The 26,756-nt window shown below is 36.7% G+C and overlaps 2 protein-coding genes across 5 annotated transcripts; one reads left to right on the top strand and one right to left on the bottom strand.

Moving 5' to 3' along the window:
• Positions 1-860: 860 nt before the first annotated feature.
• Positions 861-4,657, top strand: LOC311072810 (high mobility group protein B2-like). Its single transcript, XM_084098092.1, has 4 exons — positions 861-1,416; positions 1,494-1,645; positions 1,727-1,901; positions 4,069-4,657. Exons 1-4 carry the CDS (start codon positions 1,267-1,269, stop codon positions 4,225-4,227), a joined length of 636 nt encoding a protein of 211 aa, XP_083954218.1. The 5' UTR covers positions 861-1,266; the 3' UTR covers positions 4,228-4,657.
• Positions 4,649-26,533, bottom strand: fbxl5 (F-box and leucine-rich repeat protein 5). 4 transcript variants are annotated; one of them, XR_014604058.1, is made up of 12 exons: positions 26,401-26,533; positions 23,439-23,654; positions 18,420-18,515; positions 17,277-17,475; positions 14,505-14,681; positions 12,349-12,474; positions 11,882-12,030; positions 11,283-11,365; positions 9,958-10,671; positions 8,553-8,701; positions 5,333-5,891; positions 4,649-5,237 (listed from the first exon to the last, which is right to left on the bottom strand). XR_014604058.1 is itself a non-coding variant. In XM_084098090.1 (11 exons), the coding sequence occupies exons 1-11, from the start codon at positions 26,482-26,484 to the stop codon at positions 5,815-5,817; spliced, it is 2,070 nt and encodes a 689-aa protein (XP_083954216.1). In that variant the 5' UTR covers positions 26,485-26,533; the 3' UTR covers positions 4,649-5,814. The 4 variants fall into 4 exon arrangements, 1 of the variants encoding a protein (XP_083954216.1); XR_014604059.1 differs by having other exon boundaries at positions 5,337-5,891; XR_014604060.1 differs by having other exon boundaries at positions 4,649-5,094; positions 5,555-5,891.
• Between the last annotated feature and the right edge of the window lie 223 nt (positions 26,534-26,756).

Raw genomic sequence — 26,756 nt, 5'->3', positions numbered from 1 at the left:
TATCCCTTAAAACTCATCTTTAATCACCAAAATTACATATTTAAATGTTTTTCCTTGATAATGTCTTAATGCCTTAAAATATCTTGAAATGTAACTCGACACCCTTGCCTCATTTAGTATGCGCGGTTCTATGAATATGCAAATGAGCCCCGCCTCCACTCACTCACTCAGCTCAGAGATCCACTGGTTGACGATCACACGTTGATCTGATTGGTTACAAGGTAGTTTGTGACGTCAGAAACACCAGCGATTTCAAAGCGTGTTTTTTAAAACCGTCTTTGGTTCACTGCAGTTTTAAGGAGAAAATACTCAGCAATGGAGTCGACTTATGAATTTACACATGGTTTGTCCTATAAAGCTTATTAAAAACACCACAGACATATAAATATTAAACGCTGGATTTCTCCACAGGGAGACATTAATGTCCAATAATATGATACTTGAGGAAGGTTCTGTTCCTCTGATCCACATCTCTGTTCATGCAGAAGTCATTTACTCAAGCGTTTCATTAAAGTCCTGCAGGAGAAAGTGTGTTTATTCTCACATCAAGCGGTACACGTGTATCATCCAGCACAGGAGAAACCCAGATCAATACATGAAGGAAAATGGCAAACGTACACTATAATAACCGATTCATAAAGGTGAATCTCTGTAGTGAAAACATCAACATCACGTGCAAACACACCGACTCCATTCACAGCTTAAACACGCGCGTTTGTACTGCCATTCACACACACTCACAGATAATATTCATATATATATATATATATATATATATATATATATTCATATAGAGCTCACTAAGTGTGCGATTTCAGAATTATTGCCATATCAGATGTGACTGACAGGAAATCTGTGATAATACTATCAATAATAACACTGCAGATGTTTCATGAAATCATTAGATCCATTAGAAAACAAAGAGATTTGATTCAGAATGACAGGAACCACATTTATGCCACATGGGAAAAAATCAGATTTATGGCATAAAATGTAAACATTATGACAGTCATAATTATGAGATTAAAAATTATCATAATTTTTTGTCATAATTTTGACTTTATCATAATTATGTCATTATTACATTTTGTCACAATTATTGTTTAGTGAATTTTAACTTTTCACCTGTTATGACTTTCCCTTCAACTCAATTTCGACTTTTCATCTCATAATTATAACTTATCAATTTCAACTTTTTGTCATAATTATGACTTTTTTAAGCTTGATTTTCAGTAAAGCTGTTTGTTTTCTGTCAGTGGATCAGCCATGGTGAAAGGAGACGTGAACAAACCCAAGGGAAAGACGTCTGCGTACGCGTACTTCGTGCAGACGTCCCGCGACGAGCACAAACGCAAGAGTCCCGACGTGCCGATCAACTTCTCCGAGTTTTCCAAGAGATGCTCCGAGAGATGGAGGGTGAGCAATCCGTGTCTGTGTCTCGCGCTCGTGTGTCGTTGAATCATCCGCTTAACCTTCTTTCTGTCGCCCCGCAGGCGCTGAGCGCGGCGGAGAAGAGCAGGTTTGAAGACCTAGCTAAAGTGGATAAAGTTCGCTACGACAAGGAGATGAAGACCTATGTGCCGCCCAAAGGCGTGGGGAAGACGGGGAGGAAGAAGAAAGACCCGAACGCCCCCAAGCGCCCGCCGTACGTCCCGCGCGCGCGAACACATCGCATGCTAACATGCACGTCTCAGTGATTTCTAACAGGTTTTTCTTTTTTGCGCAGGTCTGCATTCTTCGTCTTTTGCACGGAGTATCGGCCGACGATAAAGAGTGAAAACCCCGGTCTGTCCATCAGAGAAACCGCGAAGAAACTGGGAGAGAGGTGGTCGAAACAGAGCGTCAAAGACCGCGCGCCGTTCGAGCAGAAGGCCGCCAAACTGCGCGAGAAATACGAGAAGGTGAAGAAACTGTATAGAATTATAATGTGCCAGTTACATTTTTAGGGCCCAAGCCCTGAAAGGGTGAATCACATATAGATCTCATCGGGCCGAACAACTTTCGTGCTCTAAGTTTTACAAAAGCCCAACAGGAAGTCGGTTATTATACGTTGTTTGGAAAACGCATACAATGGAATGTGAAATACTCCTCCTAGGGAATTCATCCGATTGCCACCAAACTCAGTGTGAATGAGGTCAAGACATTGAGGATGAATTCTTGCGAACAGATTTTTGATATCTCGAACGGTTTGGCCGTGGCGAGGAATTGAATTTATGGCGAATAATGGGACACAGGAAGTGTGTTATAACTTCTGCACACATTAACTGATCTTGATGAAACTTCAGCAGTGTGTTCGTTGTAAAAGGCCGATCAGATGGATGTAACTATTGTGAGTCAAAGTTATAGCGCCACCAACTGGCAGCAGGAAGTTTGTCACTTTCAAAATGCTTTGAAATCACCCTCTTAGTTTTACCCAATTTGATTCAAACTTTATTTGTATAATGTAGACACACGGCAGATGTAGACTTGTGAAAGGATTATTGATATCTTAGATACTGTTGCCATGGCAACGCATCAAACTTTAATATTCTTTTCGGATGCTTTTGAGACTCTTAGCATGCTTGAAATTGGATGAAACTCGACAGACACATCACACTTATTAGCCAGTCGACATGTGCAAAGTTTCAGAAACGGGCGTGGCAGGGGGGGCTCAACAGCGCTATTGAAAGCAATTTCAAAATGCTTTTGACAAAAGTGGGGGGGTTAGTTTTACCAACAGTTACAAAAATCAGTGCGTATATTGGTCTTATCGAGCCAGACAACTTTCTAATTTACAGTCATTAGCTCCGACCAATAGGAAATCAGATATTTTGGTTTGAATGTGGATTTCTTTGCAAAATCAGCCTCTGAATTTTTACCCACTCCTCTTAAGTGGTTTATTTTATTCCCACCAAACTTTTTCAACATGATGAAAATACATTAAAGATGCTAAATTGTGAACGGATAATAAATATCTCAAACGGTTTTGCTATGGCGAGGGATTAAAGTAATGTCAAAAATGGAAACACTAAAAGCCTCATATCTTCTAAAAATGTAATTATACACCATTTATTTCTATATAAAATTATACAAATATCAGAACTAAACCCATTTTATTCTTTTTTTTTCCAATTTAATAATTGTTTAAGTTTAAAAACAGCCAGAATGTTTTTTTAGTCCAAAAAATAAATAAATCATGTCATTCATAGTGCTGTACTGCCCTCTTGTGTTCAAAATCAGGTAGGCCTATTGTATCTATATAAAAATATACTAGGTATGTGACGGTGAGAATATTTTACCACCGGTTAATCAACGGGTTAATCAACGTTAATCAATGTTGTGGAATATTTTGAGTGTATCATAAAATTAGAATAAGGTAAGACAAGTAATATTTTCTGTCTTTTATATATATATATATATATATATATATATATATATATATAAATATAGCTGCGAGCAGCGATGAAGGGCCAAAGCCGGCGGCACCGCCACCCCGGTGCCTTTAGGTAACTAAAGGCATCGGGGTTGCGGTGCCACCGGCTTGGGCCCGTAATCGCTGCTCGCAGCTATATTTATAATTGTAATTTTAGTTTATAAATTTATTTATAAATTTTGTATATATGTGTGTGTAATATACATTGAAATGTTTTATACACATACATACATTATATAAACAAATCAATGCAATTAATCGATTTGACAGCAGTAATATATATTATAAATATATACATATATTTTTGTGTATGTGTGTGTGTGTTTTATATATATAATCACTGCTGTCAAATCGATTAATCGCATTGTTTTGTTTATATAATGTATGTATGTGTATAAAACATTTAATTGTATCAAAAACATGCATAAATTAGTTCTGGCTTAAATGCACACATTTAAATGTTTTATTAATATATAGCATGTTTTTGTTTTTAAATACTTAAAGTAAACAATGTGAACAAAACATTGATCTTGTGCATAAATTGTGGTTTTAATTATTAAAAACGCAGAAATGATGTGGGGTGTTTGATGTGAGCCGTCGTGTTTATGTAATGAGGTGGGTGTGGCTAGAGTGTCTGACCTCTCTCTGATTGACAGGAGGTGGCAGCGTATCGCGCAGGGGGCGGAGCCTCTAAGGCGGCGCCGGGGCGACCGACTGGCTCCACTAAAAAGGTCCAGCCCGAGGCTGATGACGACGATGATGACGAGGAAGAGGACGACGACGAGGATGAAGATGAGGATGATGACGACGAGTAATGCAGCGTCACTGATGGGGGTTTATTTTGTGTTTTTCCATCTTGTACATGTTTAACGACTCGAGCAATAACGCAAGTGATCTCTTTTTAGATTTATTTTTATTTTTGTACACGTCTAGCGGTTGATCCTGTAATGTGTAGAAGGGCGTAGTTTGTGTTTTTTTTTTCTTTGGTCTTGAGGTTTTATGGATGGAAATAATTGAAATGGCACATGATTTGAGCTTGACTTATGAAATTGTTCTAGTGGACTAACTAAGTTAAGGGAATGTTAACTAATTAAAAATATGATTGTTGTTAACAGTAAGTTCCCTTACTCTAAACTGAAAAATGCATTTAATGAAACATTTTTTTGTAATTTTACAGTAAAATACTGTTAAATGTAAACAATTTTAATGTAAAAAAAACGTCAACACAGACAAACGTTCTGTCAAGGTGCTTTTAATGGTCAGCTACGCAAAAGAAACAGATCATGCAGCATCTAAAAACTCTGGAAAATTAAGAAGTGTAATATACCCAGGACTTATAGTTCACAAGCCCTTTCAACCAACCAAAGTGTGAATTCCTGGATAACGCTTTGACGTGGTTGCCAGATATTTACACCACAGGCGAAGTCTCGTTCAGTGAAGCTAGAGGGATCTATCTGGCGTTAGGTTAAAACCTAGAGATGAACGCAACTAATACAGCTTCTGGTTACTAACTTTGTTTTCCAAAACACCTGCTGATTTATTTGACAAACCACAACTCAAGCTTGTGAATTGCATTTTTCCTATTTTGCGCAGATGATTATAACATCTTACCCAGAGTAATGGTTATTGAGACGGAGATGGAGGAACTACACTGCAAAACATGCTTTTATTAGTATTTTTGTCTTGTTTCCAGTCCAAATATCTAAAAATTCTTAAATCAAGATGCATTTACTAGATGAGTAAAATGATATAAGATATTATGTCCTGTTTTCTGGGGGAATTAATCAAAATTAAGTGAGTTGATGCGTAAAAAAAGCAAAATGATCTGCCAATGGGGTCAGAAAAATAATCTTAATTCAAACAGAAACAACATTATTTTTCTCCCCATTGGCAGATCATTTTGCGTGTTTAAGCAAAAACTCACTTAATTTTTATTTATTTCCCCAGAAAACGAGACATAATATCTTATGTCATTTTACTCATCTAGTAAATGCATCTTGATTTAAGAAATGTTTGATATTTGGACTGGAAACAAGACAGAAATACTCAGTAAGAAAAGCATTTTTCGCAGTGTACGAACTCGAGATGTGCCTGGGTTAAATCCTCAAAACAAAAAAATAACCCACACAATGTTAAAGTAACATCTTAAAGTTTCCAATTAAAGAGCGTCCTGTGAATTATTTACAAATATACATCATTTAGTTCCTTCACAACACCTTTCAGGGATTGATTTACAAAGCTGAATTTCACTTTATTTGATTTTTAGTGAAAGCAAACTGCGTCGAAGAGCATCTTGAAGCACTTTCCCGCTTAAAGTGCACGTGGATGATGAGGGATGAGAGAGGGACACGAGGAGAGAGATGGAAAGGGGGTGAACGGGGATAAATACGGAGAAAAGAGCATCATTCTCCGGATCGACAGCAAGCCCTGAAACCACACTGCAGATTCTGGCATCCGCTGGCCGTGTCTGCATGAGGACCTGCAGAACCAGAGATGGAAACCACTTACAAACACACAAAACAATTACATTTACAGGAGATTTACTATTAAACTGAGAAAAACAAAGTGTAAATCTACAACTACGCTAAAGCAATGGTGTTCAACTGATGTTTCCCAATACAAACACACTGCAAAACATGCTTTCCTTACTCAGTGTTTTTGTCTTGTTTCCAGTCCAAATATCTAAAAACTCTTAAATCAAGATGCATTTACTAGATGAGTAAAATGACATGAGATATTATGTCCTGTTTTCCGGGGGAATTAATCAAAATTAAGTGAGTTGATGCTTAAAACTAGTCCTAGGTTTTTCGTCCGATCGGAACCAAACCAGTGCAGAAATGTTCTCTGGAGTCTGAATATAAATAATTATAGAAAAAAAAGTTGAAATTTCGGTTCATGGTCGCTAGGGGGAGCAAAATGAACGTTGTGGGAGGAGCCAATTTTACTAAAATGGCTATAACTCAAGAAGTAAATGAGATATCTTCACCAAACTTGGTACACATGTGTATGAGTTCAATCTGGGGTCACAGTAAAATAAAAAAAAATAAAAAAATAAAAAACACAGATTGAACACTGGGTGGCGCTATAACATGAAAAAAACATGAAAAGGGCTATAACCACCTGACTGTTAGTCCGATTGACTTGAAAATTGGTATGCAGTGTCTTGGTCCAAGGTGCCATGTATATCTATGAGGACATTGGTGTATCTCGAAAAACATGGCTGCCATCGGCCAATGAAGTTGAGCACCTATTAGACAGAAGGTTAACGGAGGCCGATTGAAACGAAACTCGATGAGCATGTTCGACTCATGGCCCTGGAGGTCTATAAGAATTTTGAAAGAAATCGGCCACTAGTTGGCGCTAACGAGTTTTACGGCTCTGTAATCACGTGTTAAACATATCAGCACAATATGCATATCATTTGATAGATCTCTTCATCCTGAACAACTTTGCCTCAAGAACTACTGCTGTCAATCAAACCGTTCATTAAATATTCGCGAATATGTTTAAAACCAACTTTTGCAAACTAGTCCTAGGTTTTTCGCCCGATCGGAACCAGACCAGTCTAGGACAATTCTCTGGACTCTCTAGATCAATAATTTTTTTTAAAAGTTGAACTTTTGCATTTGGACAGCTATAATAGGGTCATTTATAAAATGGGCGTGGCAAAATACACTAAAAAGCCTATAAATCCTAAATGAAAGCTTAGAACTTCACAAAAATTGGTGAGCAGATGTGACATAACATCATTGCATGCAAAATTTTATGGAGATCGGACCATAGGTGGCGCTATAACTGTTAAAAAGCTTTAAAAAAACATGTACTTCCTATGGTAAATTGCCTGTAAATGGTCTTTTCCATCTATGATGTCAGTGGTTAAATGGTTGCCAAATAAAACTTAATGTCTTTTTATGCATGTGTGCTTAAAGGCCTTAAATGCTTGAACCCTGATAAATACTGCTTGAAATTTTAATTTAAGAAATGTTTGATATTTAGACTGGAAACAAGACAAAAACACTGAGTAAGAAGAGCATGTTTTGCAGTGTATGGACTGAAACATGCTATACATAAACAAAATTAATTAGTATGAGCTATTTTACATTTATACGTTAGATAAAAACAGGCTTCGTAACAAACCCACCCTTTACTTACCAAGATGACGTCATACTTGGGTTTGGACTTCATATGTGGAATTGTGGGCATTACAGTAATTTACATTTAGCAGACGCTCTCATATCATATCATATCATATCACATATCATACACACATTCAAGGATTTACAATGTTTTTTGTCAGCCGAACACATTTGAGCTAAAAGATTTTCACAAAGAACATTCACAAAGTTCTCGGATGAAGGAATAAATTATCCCAAATAAAATAAACATGAACAAATATAATAAAGTATATTAAAAAAAATTAGCTAGTTGCCAAGGCAACATTTTTCATTTTCATTTAGTATAAGGATGTAATAAAACAACTAGAGATAAAATAAAAATTAATAACTGACACAAAATTACAAAAACGACAAAGATATTCAGATATTAATAAAACTATAATAGTTTTCTAAAAAGAAAAGAAAACTGCTCTGACGTCAGTTAATGGTCACATGACATGCAGGTGAACAATACATTTCATCTTATTTTAGTAAGTGTTATTATATTCTACAAATTATTTATTTATATTTAATAATAAAATAATAAAAATGTAAAATGTAAAATCAAAATGAGTAATTTAAAAAAACAAAAACAATATGAATTCATATATAATATATTTTCAAAACCAATCGAAATATAGAACGATCTATTATTAATAACTTTTCATCAACTCAGGAAACCCAGTCTGGGTAATTCTGATATAACAGAACATGGAGATATTTAATATTCATTCATATACATCAATTATTATATTAAATAATAAAAATATTTATTATTATTATTATTAATAACTTTTCATCAACTCAGGAACCCAGTCTGGGAAATTCTGATATGTCATATTCAGAGATTCGTTATGTGCTTGTTAGTGAGTTATTTCTTAATTAAAGGTGATGTATTTGTCGTTAATTAAGGATTCCGATATCGATCAGATAAGTCGCGTGTTCATCATGATTCTCAGCAGTGTGAGTGTGTGATGGTGTGTTACCGTTAATGTTATCGCAGTAGTAGAAGTGCTGTGTGTTGAGGGCGGGGCAAGCGGACACCAGCTCCTGAAGCCCCGCCCCCGTGATGAGCAGACAGCCCGACAGATTCAGATGCTCCAGTAGAGGGAGCCCTCCACGCTGAGACAGACACCTGACACACACACACACACACTAATACTGAAGCATGACATTTAACTGAGGTATCACAATTTGTAAAAACAAACAATGAAATTAGACAAATCAGGAAAAAATAAAAAGCTGAAATCATTAGGGGCTTTCGTTCTACGAACTACACTGCAAAACATGCTTTTCTTACTCAGTATTTTTGTCTTGTTTCCAGTCCAAATATCAAACATTTCTTAAATCAAGATGCATTTACTAGATGAGTAAAATGACATAAGATATTATGTCCTGTTTTCTGGGGGAATTAATAAAAATGAAGTGAGTTGATGCTTAAAAAAAAAGCAAAATGATCTGCCAATGGGGAGAAAAATAATGTTGTTTCTGTTTGAATTAAGATTATTTTTCTGACCCCATTGGCAGATCATTTTGCTTTTTTTAAGCATCAACTCACTTCATTTTTATTAATTCCCCCAGAAAACAGGACATAATATCTTATGTCATTTTACTCATCTAGTAAATGCATCTTGATTTAAGAATTTTTAGATATTTGGACTGGAAACAAGACAGAAATACTAAGAAAAGCATGTTTTGCAGTGTAGCCACCAGGATGGTTCCCTGAGAACTAATGGTTCCTATAGGAACATTTTCCTGGTTGCATTCACAGCGCCAGTAGGAACTCTGAAGTGACGTGAGCCGCGCTTGTTGTTGTGACTTTTATTTTGACGGCGCTGAGAACGACAGTGCTCATTAGTTTATGATCTGTCTAACAGTTCTGTCAAATACGTTATTAGATAGAACAGTTACACAGAAAGTAGACCGTAATGAAGAGTTATTAGCGTATGCCACGTGGTTGATGTCCAGTGTTGCTGAGCAGAAATACATAATCATGTTTCTCTTGTTCTCCTCAAAGTTGTGTTGGATTTTCTCCTCAGTGTAAATGTTGAGAGGTCCATCTATCACTGTTTTACATGTTCGTAAATATATAGGCTATAATCTGTGTGTTTACACTGCTTTTTTAAATGGCGTGTGCTGGTGTTTCGCGTGCGTTCGGCCAATCAGCGAACACTAACGTCACTGTAGTTCCTATAGCGCTGGTTTAGCCCGACTCTGAAGGAGGAGTAAATCAGTTCCTCCAAAAGGAGTTCCTAGAGCTAAACTCGCTCCTAGTTCCTGCGGTGCGAACGCGCCAAAATCCGGGAACTTCCGCCAATAGTTCTAGGAACTATGAAAAGGACCCTCTGGTGCGAAAGCCCCTATTATATCATGGCGGTGTTTGTTCTGTACCTCAGGCCGAGATCCGTGATCTGATAGCATCCAGACAGGCTGAGGAACCGGAGTGTTCGAAAGGCTCCTGATTGGTCAGTCCTGTTGTTATGATCAGGGCAAGATTCGCCCTCAAATGAGCATTTAGTCCGAAAATCAACACTGCCCCCTGTGGCCTGGAGGTCACAGTGCGTTTCTCTCACAGTCCAGAGCGACACATCTGATGTGCAACAGGTGGAGTGACCACAGTGGGCGTCACCCATTGAGCCATACTGCCAGGGGGAGGAGCTTATACCAGTCCTGAAGCTCCGCCTCCGGCTCCTCCTACAACAGCATGAGCCGACGCCTCCCTGCGACTCGAAAATGTGGCCACGCCCACTTCCCTGTGTAGACACGCCGCCTGGTTTGCTCCAGTCGGCTGCGTCCTCGATGTCGGCTAGTTTCACCGGATCAAGAACCCACACGTGGGCGGGGCCACAGCCTGAGCCACGCCCACCAGGTCTCCGCTTGAATATGAGATCCTGGCAGCTGCGTCCTATTGGCTGAAGGGAGTGCTCGTCTTGTAGTTTGATGGGAGAGGGCGGGGCTTTCAGCAGTTTGGCTCTGCGATCCGGATTGGACGCCATTAAGTCGCCCAAACCCAGAGAGAGAATCTTCAGCGTGCGGTCGGTGATTTTGTCGCAGCCCGACAGATCCAGGTGCTCTAGAGTATGACACACCCCCAACTCCGCCCAGCTGGAAAAACACAACAGAGTAACTGAAATATTCATGGGATCCACAAAATCAACATGCCAAGACTTTGAGGGACTCACTGAATCATTCATTCAAGAGATTAATTACAAAAACAGATTCATCCAGTAATGAAGCAAGTGATGTCTATATGAGTGAGTCATTGAATCATTCTTTCAAGAGATTCATTACAAAAACAGATTCATCCAGAAATGAAACAAGTGAAGTCTATATGAGTGATTCATTGAATCATTCATTCAAGAGATTCGTTCAAAAACACTGATTCATCCAGAAATGAAACAAGTGAAGTCTATATGAGTGATTCATTGAATCATTCATTCAAGAGATTTGTTCAAAAACACTGATTCATCCAGAAATGAAACAAGTGAAGTCTATATGAGTGATTCATTGAATCATTCATTCAAGAGATTCGTTCAAAAACACTGATTCATCCAGCAATGAAACAAGTGGGCTCCACAAAATCAACATGGCATTACAGTCAAATACAGTCAAATACAGTCATATACAGTCATATACAGTCAAATATCAAATACACACACACGCCGATATGAGCAGTCAATGCCAAACGTTTTGAACAACCAATCAGAAGAGCCAACCTGTGAAAGGCGGAGTCAGAGACGTCAGTCTGCGTGAGGTCCAGGTGTGTCAGGTTTGGGCACAAACTGAGGATCTGTCGCACCTGGAAGGAAAATATTATTATATATTATATTATTTCATTGTTCCCAGATAAGTTTAAAAACAACTATTAATTCAATGTTATAATAATAATAATAATAATAATAATAATAAAAAATCATGAGTTTAAAAGCAGGATAGACCAGTTAAATATGGTTAATAGTCAAATAACTTATATACTTAACTAGATTTCATAGACATATTAGAGCTGCACGATTAAGATCGCAATCTTGATTCAAACACCCACATTACATTACATCATTACACCATGTGTGTATCATTACATCATTACACCATGTGTGTATCATTACATCATTACACCAGTAGGTGGAGACAAGTGACTGTTAAAACGTGTTTGTCATTGAATCATTCACTCAAGAAATTCGTTCAAAAACACTGATTCTTCCAGTAATGAAACAAGTGAAGTCTATATGAGTGAGTCACTGAATCACGATCTTGAGCGACTGCTCAGTTTGGTCATGTGTGAGTGTTTGCTGGTCACATGATCTGAGTAACGCACCATCTTGCTGGAGACGGTGGAGCTGTAGGCCAGGCTGAGCGAACGAACGGACGAGCCGACGACAGGCAGAAGCTTCTGGATCATCCCGTCGAGAAGAGTCTTCTCTCTCTGAACCGCATTAATGGCTGGAGAGCCTTCACACACCTCCTCTGAACACAGCAGAAACAACAACAGTGAACATACGCTTAAAAGTGCTTCATTAATAAAAAGAAATTAAACCTGTATATTAAACACTTTATTTTATTTATTATACTGGCTTCTGGGAAATAGATAAATAAATATGAAAAAAAAATCGATTTGTGGCCTTTGAGAACCACATTTTAAAAAACGTTAAACCGAAAAATATATATTTTTTTGCCCAACCCTAATTAAACATACCGTTCAAAAGTTTGGGGTCAGTAAGAATGTTTATTTCACAGCTATGGCCCGCGGGATCATGGGAAATGTAGTTCTAAGCGAAAGCTCACCTGATTCGTCGACGTCTGCGTCCTCGTCCCACTCCTGATAGGCTCGTCCCTCGTCCTGGAGACTCTTCACCCAATCATCATCCGGCTCCTGGTCCAACTCGCCCGGAGGACCACAGTAATAGTCCCCTACAAACACCACAACAACCAATCACAGGTGACCTACAGGCAGCATATACACTGTGAGACGCTGTATCCCACAATGCAACATACGGACTCGATCTTCATTTTCTCCATTAAAATTGCATTAAAAATTAATTATAACGCTTTTTATTTTTTTAGATGACTGGACAATGCTGAATTAAACACGTGGCATTAATGCAGTTTTTTATTACAATTTCATTAATTAATAAAAATAATTAAATAATTAAAAACAAAAAAATATAAATGCATTAAACACGTGGCAGTGACGCAGTTTTTTAATAACAATTTCATAAATAAAAATAAAACAAAAAAATATAAACATATTAAACACGATGCAGTAATGCAGTTTCAATTTAAATAATTAATAAAAATAATAAAACAAAAAATATGTTAATCCAAGTTTTATAATTATAAAAAAAACATTATAAATACAATTCACTAATTTAGTATATAACTAAAGTTTTATGATTATAAAAATATTTAAAATATAATTCACTAATGCAGTATACTACTGTTTTAAAGTTTTAATTAATTCTGAAAAACAAAAAAATATTCACTAATGCTGTTTGAAATTTAAAATATTTAAAATGCTTTTTAAAATATAAAAATATTTAATAAAAAATTATAAAAATTATTTGTTAAAGTAGTATTTTACATTTTTTATAAGTTTTATAATTCTAAAAAAGAATTCACTAATGCAGTATACTACTGTTTGTAATGAATTTTGAATAATGCAGTATATTACTGTTTTTTTATCAAAATGTATAAAATATTTGCTATGTAGTATATTTTAATAAAGTTTTTAATATAAAATAATTATAAAATAATTAGCTATTATTGTTTTTTAATTAATTAAAGTTACTTGATTATAAAATATAAAATAAAAATAAACTCATACTGTAATACTATTTATTTAATATTTCAATATAAATGTAATATTTAATTGAATTTAAAATCTTTTTAAAAGAATGAAATAAACATTTATTTTCTACCTGCCTTTAATGCTCAATCATTGGTGCACATTAACTTACTAAAGGGAAAATATCTTTCATTAAAGTAATAAACACGACTCAGCTGATGTCTGTCACAAGAGGGCGATAAAGACACATGAACTCAAAGCTGACACTATTTATTATTCATTTATCAGAAATGAGTGATTTGTGAAGGATCATGTGACACTGAAGACTGGAGTAATGATGCTGAAAATCCAGCTTTGATCACAGGAATAAATTACACTTTACTGTATATTCACTACCAGTCAAAAGTTTGGGATCGGTAAGATTTTTAATGTTTTTAAAAGAGTCTCTTCTGCTCACCAAAGCTGTGTTTATTTGATTAAAAACACAAAAACAGTGAAATATTATTCCAATGTAAATCAGCTGTCTTCTATGTGAATATATAGTAAAGTGTAATTTATTCCTGTGATCAAAGCTGAATTTTCAGCATCATTACTCCAGTCTTCAGTGTCACATGATCCTTCAGAAATCACTCTAATATGAGGATTTGATGATCAAGAAACATTTATGATTATTATCAATGTTGAAAACAGTTTTTTACATTTTATTTCAGGATTTTTTGATGAATAAAAAGTTCAAAAGAACAGCATTAATCTGAAATAGAATCTTTTGTAACATTAAACACTACTGTTCAGAAGTTTGAGGTCAGTAAGAATTATTATTTTATTTTTTGGGCGAAATAAATGAAAGAAATCAATACTTTTATTCATCAAGAATTAATTAAATTGATCAAAAGTGACAGTAAAAACATTTATAATGTTACAAAATATCCTATTTCAGATTAACGCTGTTCTTTTAAACTTTCTATTCGTCAAAAAATCCTGAAATAAAATGTAAATAACTGTTTTCAAAACAAGACTTAATATCTTATATAATTTCACTCATCTAGGAAATGCATCTTGATTTAGGAAATGTTTGATATTTGGACTGGAACAGCATGTTTTGCAGTGTGTATCTCCACTTCACATGTATGTGTGTTAAGAGTGTGTGTTGACGCACCTCTGGCCCAGCGTACGGGGTACAGGTGTCTCCACAGCGAGCCGGTCCTGGACACCTGAGCCCAGATGTTGCACACCTGCCCACAGCGACACAGGTCCGCCGGACCCAGGAAGCGGAACACCTTGAGGAGCAGTTCCTGAGGCAGAGCCGAGATGGAGGCGCGCTCGCTGCCCCGCTCTGAGGGACACAACACATCCAACCACTGACACATGACATCTGAACATCTGAGCCCACGCTCACAGGGTCACATGGGTTACACTCAACTCAGGGGAAACTCCAGGTTTGCATCAGACTTCAATGCGGAAGGAGGTTGAGAAATCCAGTGCCAGAGTAACACGGGCAATGCCTGGCCTAAGAGGTCAAAGGTCATCTGCTAAAGATGACGCAACCGAAAACAATAAGATCACAGGCAAGTCTAAGTCACTTAAGGCAAAGAACTTATATTGACGAGAAGTGAAAGCCAATAGATCATTGGTCTAGACTAGTGATCATCAAATCCTTTTAACAGTTTATTTGACAGACTTTATGATTAAGTCTACCTCTTTTTTTCACAAAACCTTTGCTCTCTATAAACCATGACAGTTTGGGTTGGAATTCTTTGAAGTTGAAGTATTAGCATTATAAACACTGAATTAATACCAACATATAAAATTAAATTAATTTAAGGACATGCATCAGAAAGATTAGAAATGTTGGACAATAAATAACAGGAATTAACAGCTAGACCGTAAACTGTTTTTGCAGTATGTCTTATATCAGTGAGAATAAGCTTAGTCCGTTAAAGCAAGACTATGTAAAAAACAAGGAAAAAAAGAAGCCAATTATGGGATAACAGACACAGCGACGCACCATGTTCTGTAAGATCAAGGGGATTTAAACGTACAATATATATATATTTCAGACCTAGTGGAGTAATAGTAACTAATAATAACTAATAATAGTAATAGTAAATGTGTAAAGTTGCACAAAATGAAATACTCATTAAAGTAGGCTAAAACAATGACCTACTGAATGGCTGGATTCCACAACTGAACATAAAACACACAGGCTTTAAGACAGAGGCTGTAGGTGTCATAACATTTACTGATGACTTAATTTTGCATTCTTTTATTCCACTTTGACTTCTCTTTCGTCGACATTCTGTGTATCTGTGCTGTTGTCCATTTGGCATTTTCACTCCAAAATGGCGGCCGCGCTACCGACGCGCCACCTAGTGGCTGTTACCAGAAGAGCATCAGAGTTTCACCTCCTGCCTTCTATACTCTTTGCTTAAGGAGTGGTTTAATGCCCTTTTCACAGGATGTAAAATAAGTCTCTGATGTCCTCAGGGTGTGTGTGTGAAGTTTTAGCTTCAAAATATACTCAACAGATATTTGTATATAACACGTTAAAATTGTCACTTTTTGGGTGTGTATGCTATTACTATTGTGATATTTCAATGTAAAATAAAAAATAAGTATTTAAGAAAAACAACAATAATAATAATAATAATAATACCAAAACAAAATTATTAAACCGTATAACTGTGAAAAATACACCACTTATATTTATGGCTGTCTTAAAGCTGCAGTCCGTACCTTTTTTGGGTTAAAAATTATCCAAAAGAAATTTTTGAGCAAGTACATCACCAGCCAGTGTTCAACACTCTCTGCTTGCCTCAGCTCGACTAAAAACGGTGAGCTTGTAATAATGTTTTTAACTCCAGTGGTACTGGTGGATTTCTGCAGGAAATTCGAGCATGTCTTTGCGTCATTACGTCACATCTGTACACATAAAGAAGAGTCTCGGCCCGTAGGCTATATTGAGTGTGAGGATGCTGGTGGTGGAGTGACAACTGGAGATTCACCCGTTGTAAAACGCAAAAGACTTCGGAGAAAAAAAGAGACTGCAACCGGCCCATGTGAAAACAAGGATAATATCGGAAGGGCATTAAATGTCACGCAATGCTGATGTTGTTAACATTAACAATTTGAGAACAAAGTATAATTTGCACGGTTTGACGTGATATGATAAGCAATCGTTAGATTTAATTAGTGCGATTTACTGCAATGCTTTTTCCCCTTAGCTGGTCAGAACAAAAGTGGACGTTACTTGTTCAGAACATTTTCCGGTGCAAATTCTTCCAAAACGTAGGATTTGTGATTGCGAATGCCAGGATCCACACCGGCGGTGACTGACAGCCGCACATTCTCCTCAATACATTGAATTCATCTGGGCTTTGCCGTGGCGAGGCACAACCCACGTAAAGTTGATAATTCCGCGAATAACTGCAATTGCAGATTTCGAACAGAGATGGCGACAAAGAGGAAAAACTATATATATATATATATATATATATATATATATATATATATATACACACACATATACATACACTACTTGACCACCAAAAGGCTATTGCTTACTTGTTAAATTATGTGAGTACTCGATTAATCGTCAAAATAATCGACCGATTACTTGAACACCAAAAGGCCATTGTTCACTTGTTAGATTATGTGAGTACTCGATTAATCGTCAAAATAATAGTCTGATTACTTGAACACCAAAAGGCCATTGTTCACTTGTTAAATTATGCGAGTACTCGATTAATCGTCAAAATAATAGTCCGATTACTTGAACACCAAAAGGCCATTGTTCACTTGTTAAATTATGTGAGTACTCGATTAATCGTCAAAATAATCGACCGATTACTTGAACACCTAAATGCTATTATTCACCTGATAAATTATCTGAGTACTCGATTAATCATCAAAATTTTGATTAGGGACTCACCGTCTTCGGTCTTCTCGTGGTCGGAGTATTTGAAGGCCTTGTGCAGCTCCTCAGCTTGACTCCAGAGGTTCAGGCCCTTCAGCACGTCGGCGGCGGCGGAGCTCCAGGACGGATTATTGCAGTGTTGCAGAATCACCTGACGCTTGATGGCCTTCAGCTCCTCGTACGTGAAGTACTCCATCAGCATGGGCTGATACACCTGAGAACACGCACAACACATCAGACGGACACAGAGAGAGACCACACGTCTGACGGGACGAATGCAAATTTAAGGTTAAAATAATGCACTTTAAATTCTGCATTATGGATCTGCAGGAATGCCATTGCAAAATTAATTTCTATATATTTAAAGGTTTTATTTGCTGAAAATTCAGTTTTGATCACATGAATAAAATTACACTTTACTATATATTCACATAGAAAACAGCTGATTTCAATTGTAATAATATTTCACAATTTTAATGTATTTTTAATCAAATAAATGCAGCCTTTGTGATCAGAAGACTTCAAAAATGAATAAATAAATAAATAAATTACAGACCCCAAACTTTTGAATGGTACAGTGTTTATATATAAAAAAAAAGTAAAAAAAAAATAAAAAAAATACACAAACAAGACTAATATATTTCTAACAAAATTTAATATTTATTGAAAGGTTGGATTATTAATTAAATCTTAGGATATACGTTATAAAATAAAAATAAATCAAAGGAGGTCATTAAACCTGATCAATTTTAGTATCCGATGCGTCTTTGATCTTATTGAAAAAATGTGTGAGTCTGTAAATGCTAAAATTAATGAAAAGATCTGACAATGCTGTAGTATCAGTATGATGTTGAATGTTAAAAATAGTGCGTCAACGATTAATCGCATCCAAAATAAAAGTTTGTGTTTACATATTATGTGTGTGTACTGTGTATAATTATTTTGTTTATATAAATACACACATATGCATGTATATATTTAAGAAATAAATGTATATTATATATAATTTTTTTTTTTTTATATACACATGCATGTGTATTTACATATACAAAATAATTATACACAGTACACACACATAAAATGTAAACACAAACTTTTAATTTGGATACGATTAATCACGATTAATCGTCGCCCAGTACTTGTAAAAATGAGTCTCACCTCCTCTTCCTCTTTCATATGAGGAAGGAAATCCTGAGTGAACGCCTCCAGCCTCTCCTTCAGCTGCTGCGCGTAATTCAGCTGCTCGTACTCGCTCTGAAACAACAACACCACGGTGAAAAATGACATGTTTGAGCATGTAAAGCGAGTTATCCTCTATATCAGTGTCAGTGTTCCTGAACTCCTGAAACGCCTTCATTGTAGTCTTGAGTTTCTTCCGGGAACAAACACGTCACAATATTCCTCATTATAATAATTAATGCGCAGAATAAAGGGGCGGGGCCTGGTTGAGTTAGTTAGTAGTGTGTTAAACTGGCGGTTATCGAAGCGCTCGACCAATCACAACACACTGCTCCAGCCGGCCAATCAGAGCACAGTGTGCTTTTCAGAAGGAGGGGCTTCATAGAGACAGGAAGTAAACAGAATGTTACTGACAGACTGGGAAGAGAGGAGCCGCAACAATGGAAAATATGAGGAAAATAATCAACATTCAAGCAGGAAAACCTGTTTTTACGAAAGGGCGTAATAAGGCGTCTTTAAAAAGGACTATTGATTTCTTAATGAGTCAGAAACCCGACACAAGGCGTTTCCGTTGCAGATCATTATGCTGTGTCACGATTACGAGACTAAAAAAGCCACAACAAACGAGTCTGTGCTGCGACTGACAGATGATTCAGACACTCAGTTTAATTAAAATGTTCTTCTGTAACATGAAAGATGCTTAAAAGACCATTTCATTGTTGCTTTCTAACTGTTTTTCTTCATAGATATGTATTTTATACTGTTTTTTGCTATTTGTTGTTATGATTATACAGTTTTTTTTAATAGTTTTATGCTGGGTTATTATTGTTAACTATAACTAAAACAATAAAAACATTCATTACTTGAAATAAAATGAACGTTAACTGAAATAAAAAATAAATAAATATACAATTTATTATATATAATAAAATGTATTATTTATAATACATTTATTTTTATTTAGTGTTACTTGATGTACTAAAGTAAAAAAATTGATAAAAACCACATAGAACCATTAAAAAAAATATCAAAAACATGACTACAATTTTAACTAAAATTAGAATGAAAAACTCAAAAAACAAAACAACCCCCCCCCCCAAAAAAAAAATATACATATATTATTATTTCTTATTTACAAATTTAAAAAAATTATTTATATTTTTATTTATTTTTATTTTTTATTTTATTGCACTGTAATATGAATGTGCATGTCCTTGCTTTTTATTGTATATATTTTATATTGTGCAAAAATAAGCTAAGTTAACACGACATGTGAGGTCTGAGTACGAGCTGCGTCTCTCAAAACGGTTCAATAACGCTGTAAAACCACAGATGAACTGTTCTGATACGCTGACGTCAGCATGAGAATTAATTAAGTTATTATAAACTCAAGATCTTCATTCTTTCCATTTTCCGGACAGGAACTCAGAGCAGGATTTCCCAACGCCCTGTAAATAATCAAGTGGAAAATTCCCCAATATTTGGCAAGTCTGGACTGACACGTCGAAATGGACCTTGTCTATTCTGAAGATAAAAACCTGTTAGGATGATTGAATAGAGGTTTTGTTATAATACGTAAACAGAGTCATATAGCACGTTTTGTCTGGTCTCTGTCACGTCACACGGCTGACGGTCGCTCGGTGTGACCACGAGTGTCTATGACATCATCAGTGATTAGCAGTGTTCAGCTTCACAAGACGAGTGTGAACGTGCCAAACATCAGTGTGTTGAATCACGTTCAGTCTCTTGTGTGTTACGAGTGAAGCTGTAGTTCACTTAACGCTATAACAACTACCGGAAAACTTCAAATAATAGCCGAGTCCCAAATAGACGCCTGTCTCTTTTACACGCCTGGTGTGGCTACAGGTTTGGATAAATAAAGGCCGGTCTCAAATAGAGGCCTGGTCTGTTTTTTAGTTTCGGGTTGTATTTAATCTTCTAAAACCCGTCAGATCGTCTGTTTAAGCCAGTTCTATGGAGCAGATTGCGCACGCAAGAGAGCCCTGCGCATCTGGACCATCTGGATGGGAGCTGTTAGCGCAAGCAAGGCAGGCAGAGAGTAAGTGCCGCGTCGCGTCTATGACAACTCGAGGCAGGCCCGCCCACAGAAATGACTGGGCCCCTGAAAAGGTCCAGTGAATGGGCCCTCCCCAAATCTGCTATAGGCTACTCATATCATGCGTGTGCTCTCTCTCTCTCTCTCCTACATTAACACATACATTAGACTGAGAGAGACTCAGGGGTGCAACTACCCAGTGTCAGAAGGGTATGCAGCAACAATTTTGCTGTCACTGAGTGACAAAACCCCCCCCAAAAAAACAACAACAAATAAATAAATAAATAAGTGTGCCATGTAATGAGTGAGTAGGAACGAGTGAGAGTTAATAGATGAAATAAGTAAAAAAATGTCATTTATTAATACAATTGAACTATACTCCACAGTGATGAATCAAATAAATAAATAAATAAATAAACTGCATTGCCATATTTCTTACAGGATTTTTGGTAAAGCTGTGGTGAGTGGACCTCTGTACCTCTAGGGGGGTTGGGGGGCACCCCCCGTAAGAAAATTTTGTGCTTTTCAATGTTAAATTCATCAATCTGGTGCACTTTGAGAGTTCAAAATTAAAAACTCCAACCCATATTCAGTGTGCAAATTAAAAATTAAAACCTCTTTTAGTTACAGTGTCTGTCTACATTACACTATGATAATAGTTATAATATTAATCCCATGATATAATAGCCATATATTGTAAAACAAATGCACTGAAAAATAAAGGAAACTTTCATAATTAGTTGTGTACTAATTTCTATACTTGAAAGAGTATATTTCTATACTTCACATTAAAGATGTGATTGGGCCAGCCCAGTGACCATCAAGAAAAGAACCGGTACTATACGGTTATCTGGACCATACGATGGCCTACCCCGCCCTAACCCCGCCCCTAAACCTACCCGTCACTGGTCCGGATAACCGCTGATCTACTTGTTTCATGGGCCGGTGTTTCAGAAAAAAAACTAACGCTGACTTTTTTTGACCAATGCATTACACCGGCACTAACCCAGCGCCGCCAATTAAGCAAAACAAAACAAAACGAATGTACAGTTTTATGGGCCGTTAAGACAAAAAAAGAAAAAAAGTATGGGATGCATCGGCCCAAAAAGCACGTCGGCCCACTGGGAATCTCCCGGTAGTCCCGATGGCCAGATGGATCTACATGCCTGGACGTCACACTTTAAATCCTACCTGTTGCCTTTCATCCACTTATTTACAGTAGCTGCTGTCGCATCAATTGACATGCCATCTCCTTTTCCCTCTTTCTTTTTCTATGTTTAGCCCCCGCCAGCTTTTTTGCTTTATCCATCTTTTTCGACGACAACTCACTACTCGTACCTGCTGCTCGCTCAGCGCTCACGGCGCCCGCGCCCGCTCGCGATATTAAGTACAACAAAAAATAGCTTACTCAGACCATTTTCAGGAAAGGGGTGTTTCATTATGACACAGGCTACATTTTACTCAAGCAACATTAAATAAAATGCATTTTTTTCTCACTTTCAACAATTAATGGTGCTATTTTGGTTCAAAATAAAATATGGTAACTTTTGCTTATATTTAGGATGAACATAATTATAGCTGGACTGCATGGGGCCCCACTAGCGGCTGGGCCCCAGAAAACGTTCCCCTTTATCCCCCCTTATGGACGGCCCTGACTCGAGGTATCGCACACCGGACGCGCACTTTGTCAGTTAATGGCCAGCAATATTGTTGTGTTTAAGGACATTATGGAATTAAGATCATGTCTGTACTATGTTATGATTGAACTGTACAATTAAATACAATCGTTGCTTAGTCTGCAGTCTGAATTCACTTTACCTCAGAGCGTCCGTTAACTGAATGAATTGAGAATATCACCTGAAAATCCGATAACATCAGCAATTTTCATTCAACCAGCTGATTTCTGTAAATGAATGTAAAACTAAATGAATATTTCAGCACAGGGTGAAGTCTCAACACTAAATTAAAGGCCTGTCTCATATAGACGCCTGTCTCAAATACAAGCCAGTGCAGTTCGGCGATTTGGGAAAATAAAAGCCCGGGCTATTATTTGAAGTTTTACGGTATATAAAGCCTCTTTAACCCTCTGGGGCTCTGCATCATTTCTGACCGAAAAATTTAACTTTTTTTTTTTTTTTACTTTATTGGAATGGTACGAAAGGTTTTGGCACTTGCTGTGTGAACACACACACACACAAAAATCATGGACATGATTTGAATAGGTTAAATGGCTCTGAAAATAAGAGTCACACTTGTGCTCCTTGCGGTCAGAAATGAGTGCATTGTAAATGAATGAAAGTTTCCTCTAGTGGAAGCGTTTGGTACTGCAGCCGAACACACTCTCACTGAAAGCTCATTTTATGAGAGATCAACCTCAAATTTTAAACACAGCTTGTTTTGATTTTCTTGCAGTTTTAGAGTAAAACGTGATTTTGAACATACATTTCATGTAAAAATTGAAAATAGTATTTTTGCACATTTTTCATAACAATATAAACGTAAAATTCTGTTCGTTTTTTAAAGTTCATTTTTTAAACTTTTTTCACTTCAGCAATAATCTGCCAAGTGTCGTCTCTAAAGAGATCAAACTTCAGTCTGTCGCTCTAAAGCATTCAGGATTTACCACAGTTTAAGTTGGACATTTAATGTTCAGGTCTACGCTCAAAAAGTGAATAAATGGATTATAAATACAGCGTAAATTTTTTGTACCATAAAATCCCCTAAAAATACAAAATATTAAATAAAAAACATTATTGAACTAAAACATAGTACATTAATTTAATTATATAAAATATATATAAATAAAATCTAAAATCTGTCATTTTTTGACCAACACGCGAAGACTGTGTAATTTCTGCTGCAGCAATCAAACATAAGACCTCTGACACACACACACACACACACACACACACACACACACACACACACACACACACACACACCTTGACGCTGCGCAGCCCCTTCTCAAACAGCGACAGCATCTCGGAGAGCTTGTTGTCAGCGTGAACATGATAGACCATCTGACTGCGTTCCTGCAGAAGTTCGATGATGCATTTGTTCTCGATCTGCTCGTGCATCTTGAACTCCTTAAAGGTGGCGAGGAGCGACTGCAGAAAGGAGCGGAAATCCCTGTTGTTGGAGAAGTTCGTCTTGGAAAGCTGTGTTGGGAAAACACACAAAACAAACAATGAAACATCCAGGACTGAAGAGTTACTGATGCATGAATGTAAACAAGAAACTAAATCAGTTACAAATAAAAGAGACGGGTTAATATGGACTGATGTCAGGCCCAAGGTTTTTATCGTAAAAAAAAAAAAAAAGTAAAACCATAAAAAAACCTTTAACATTTAACAAAAAACATTGACTGAAATAAAATAAAATGTATTAAAAATATAAATAATATATTTGCCCCAAAAGAAACATGATGGTGGAAAAAATATGGTATGGGAGGAAAAATATACTTCAAAGCTTTTGCGTTTGCTTGAGAAAGTTTTGCGATCTCTCCCGAAAGTTCCCGAAAGTTCTGTGTTCGTTCCCGAAAGTTTAGCGTTCTCTCCCAAAAATTCTGCGTTTGTTCCCGAAAGTTTTGCGTTCTCTCCCGAAAGTTCCTGAAAGTTCTGTTCGTTCCCGAAAGTTCTGCGTTCGTTCCCGAACGTTTTGCGTTCTCTCCCGAAAGTTCTGTGTTTGTTCCCAAAAGTTTAGCGTTCTTTCCTTAAAATTTTGCGTTCTCTCCTGAAAGTTCCCGAAAGTTTTGCGTTCTCTCCCGAAAGTTCCCGAAAGTTTTGCGTTCTCTCCCGAAAGTTCCCGAAAGTTCTGTGTTCGTTCCCAAAAGTTTAGCGTTCTTTCCTTAACATTTTGCGTTCTCTCCTGAAAGTTCCCGAAAGTTTTGCGTTCGTTCCCGAAAGTTTTGCGTTCTCTCCCAAAAGTTCCTGAAAGTTCTGTTCATTCCCGAAAGTTCTGCGTTCGTTCCCGAAAGTTTTGCGTTCTCTCCCAAAAGTTCCCGAAAGTTCTGTGTTTGTTCCCGAATGTTTAGCGTTCTCTCCTGAAAGTTCTGCGTTCGTTCCCGAAAGTTTTGCGTTCTCTCCCGAAAGTTCCTGAAAGTTCTGTTCGTTCCCGAAAGTTCTGCGTTCGTTCCCGAACGTTTTGCGTTCTCTCCCAAAAGTTCCCGAAAGTTCTGTGTTCATTCCCAAAAGTTTAGCGTTCTTTCCTTAAAGTTTTGCCTTCTCTCCTGAAAGTTCCCGAAAGTTCTGCGTTCTCTCCCGAAAGTTTAAGTTGAAGTACTAAAATAACTAAAACTAAAATTAATAAAAACAATGCAGACATAAAAAAAAGTCATAATAAATGACAAAAACACAAAATTACTAAAACTTTAACTCAAATTAAAATAAAAACAGAAAATATAAAACTAAATATTATTTCGATTTTGGAGAATAGGACACAGATTTCATGTACGACTCAAATGGCATCAAAATTGAACGGTTAATAAAATATTGGTCATAGTCCTTTCTAGATCAGAGGTTTTCAAACTGAGGTCCATGGATAAAAATAAATAATTATTATTTAAATAACTAATAATAAAATAAGATCTAACTAACTAATAAAATGAATTGATAAAAATAAACAAATGATTAAATCTAATAAAAAAAATAAAAAACGACTTAAATAAATAATACATAGCAGTGCCTTACTATAGTGAATTGGGAAATAAAAAAAAGAATAATGTACCATTTGAAACTAAATATTTAACAAATACTATTTTACACACATTTATAACATTCATTTTCCCCAGTATAAATTACGTCTTAATACATAAATATATAGCTGGCTTTTAAATTTTAGGATGGCGGTCCCTCGCACAAAGATGATCATATTCATATCTGAAAGATTGAAAACACGCGTCGGCCTTTAAAAACTCATAGCAGTGTATATAATAGTGTTATATAATGCTGGATGTGTGTCAAATGTTAAACGAGTTCAGATGAGTGTGTAGATGCACGAAACACAACAAACTACTGACACAGCAAACACACACACATTTGTGTCTTACATAAGCATTGTGTGTGACTTGGCTGAACATGGGCTGAACTGAAGCTACACACACACCCACTTAAAGTATTAAAATCATCATAATCTCCATGCAAACCTGTTCAGAATAAATGACAGTAATCTGACTGAATCAGACTAATGAACCATCTCACTTTAACACCTCAGATCTCAATTTCAGAGGTTTAGAATTGAGTTTAAAGTCAAACACATTCATCAGCGAAGCACTTTAGTGAAATCTAGAAATGATCTGATTATAGATCAGATACACTGAATGTGGTGTAATTCACATCTGTGTGGATGTTTAACACAGATTACAAGGGTTAAGATGCGTTTAGAAGTTAATGTTGTGTTCAATATACAACAAAGATCAAAAGAATTATTGTTTTAATCAGACGCAGCATATTTCCACATCTCACGTGGTGTCTGAGTGTTTATATTATTATTAGTAGTAGTAGTATTCAATACAAAATAGAGTGTTTTTACATATCTGAGATCAGACTGTGATCAGACATTCACAATAAATGCAACATCGGCTTATTATTGTGTTTATATTATATTTAATAAAGTCTGTTTTCGTGCAGATCTGAGATCAGACATTGACATTAACCTCTCATACTCTGGCTATGAGCTCACATGCTCAGAATGGGTTAGAATCTTAACAACATATATAGATAAAGATAGTGTATCTGTGCTGATCTGAGATCAGATCGTTATTAGACGTTCATAATAAACTCTGTTCTCTGTCTATTAGCCGTTTGGCTAACACTAACGTTAGCTCTCCTCAAACAAACACATCGTCGGACCGCTAAAAACCACTTTAATTGGTGAAATGAGAGATAAAACAGGTCTGACACGAACCTTCTCGCTGTAGAGCTCCACCAGCTGCTTCATGCGCCAGTGTGGCCCGGTAAAAACATCCACCTCGTCGGGGAAAGGAGCCATCGCGACTCCATCAGCGGCTCCGGGACTGAACACTGCGGGGGAGGCCAGATCCTCGCCGGGAAAACACTCCTCGAGTGACAAACCAGTCATTTAAAGAGTTAGCTCACCCCAAAATGAACATTCTGTCAGTAATTACTCTCCCTCATGTTCAAACCCCGTAAGACTCTCGTTCACCTTCGAAACACAAATTAAGATATTTTTGATTAAATATGAGAGCTGTCTCACTCCTCCATAGACTGCTAGGTAATTGAAACTTGCCGGCCCAGAAAGTT

The sequence above is a fragment of the Abramis brama genome (genome assembly GCF_963993115.1).
Source record: "Abramis brama genome assembly, chromosome: 22".
In the NCBI taxonomy this organism is placed as follows: Eukaryota; Metazoa; Chordata; class Actinopteri; order Cypriniformes; family Leuciscidae; genus Abramis; species Abramis brama.
The sequence above is the reverse complement of the archived record's forward strand: the minus strand, read 5'-3'. Positions and strand labels throughout refer to the sequence as shown.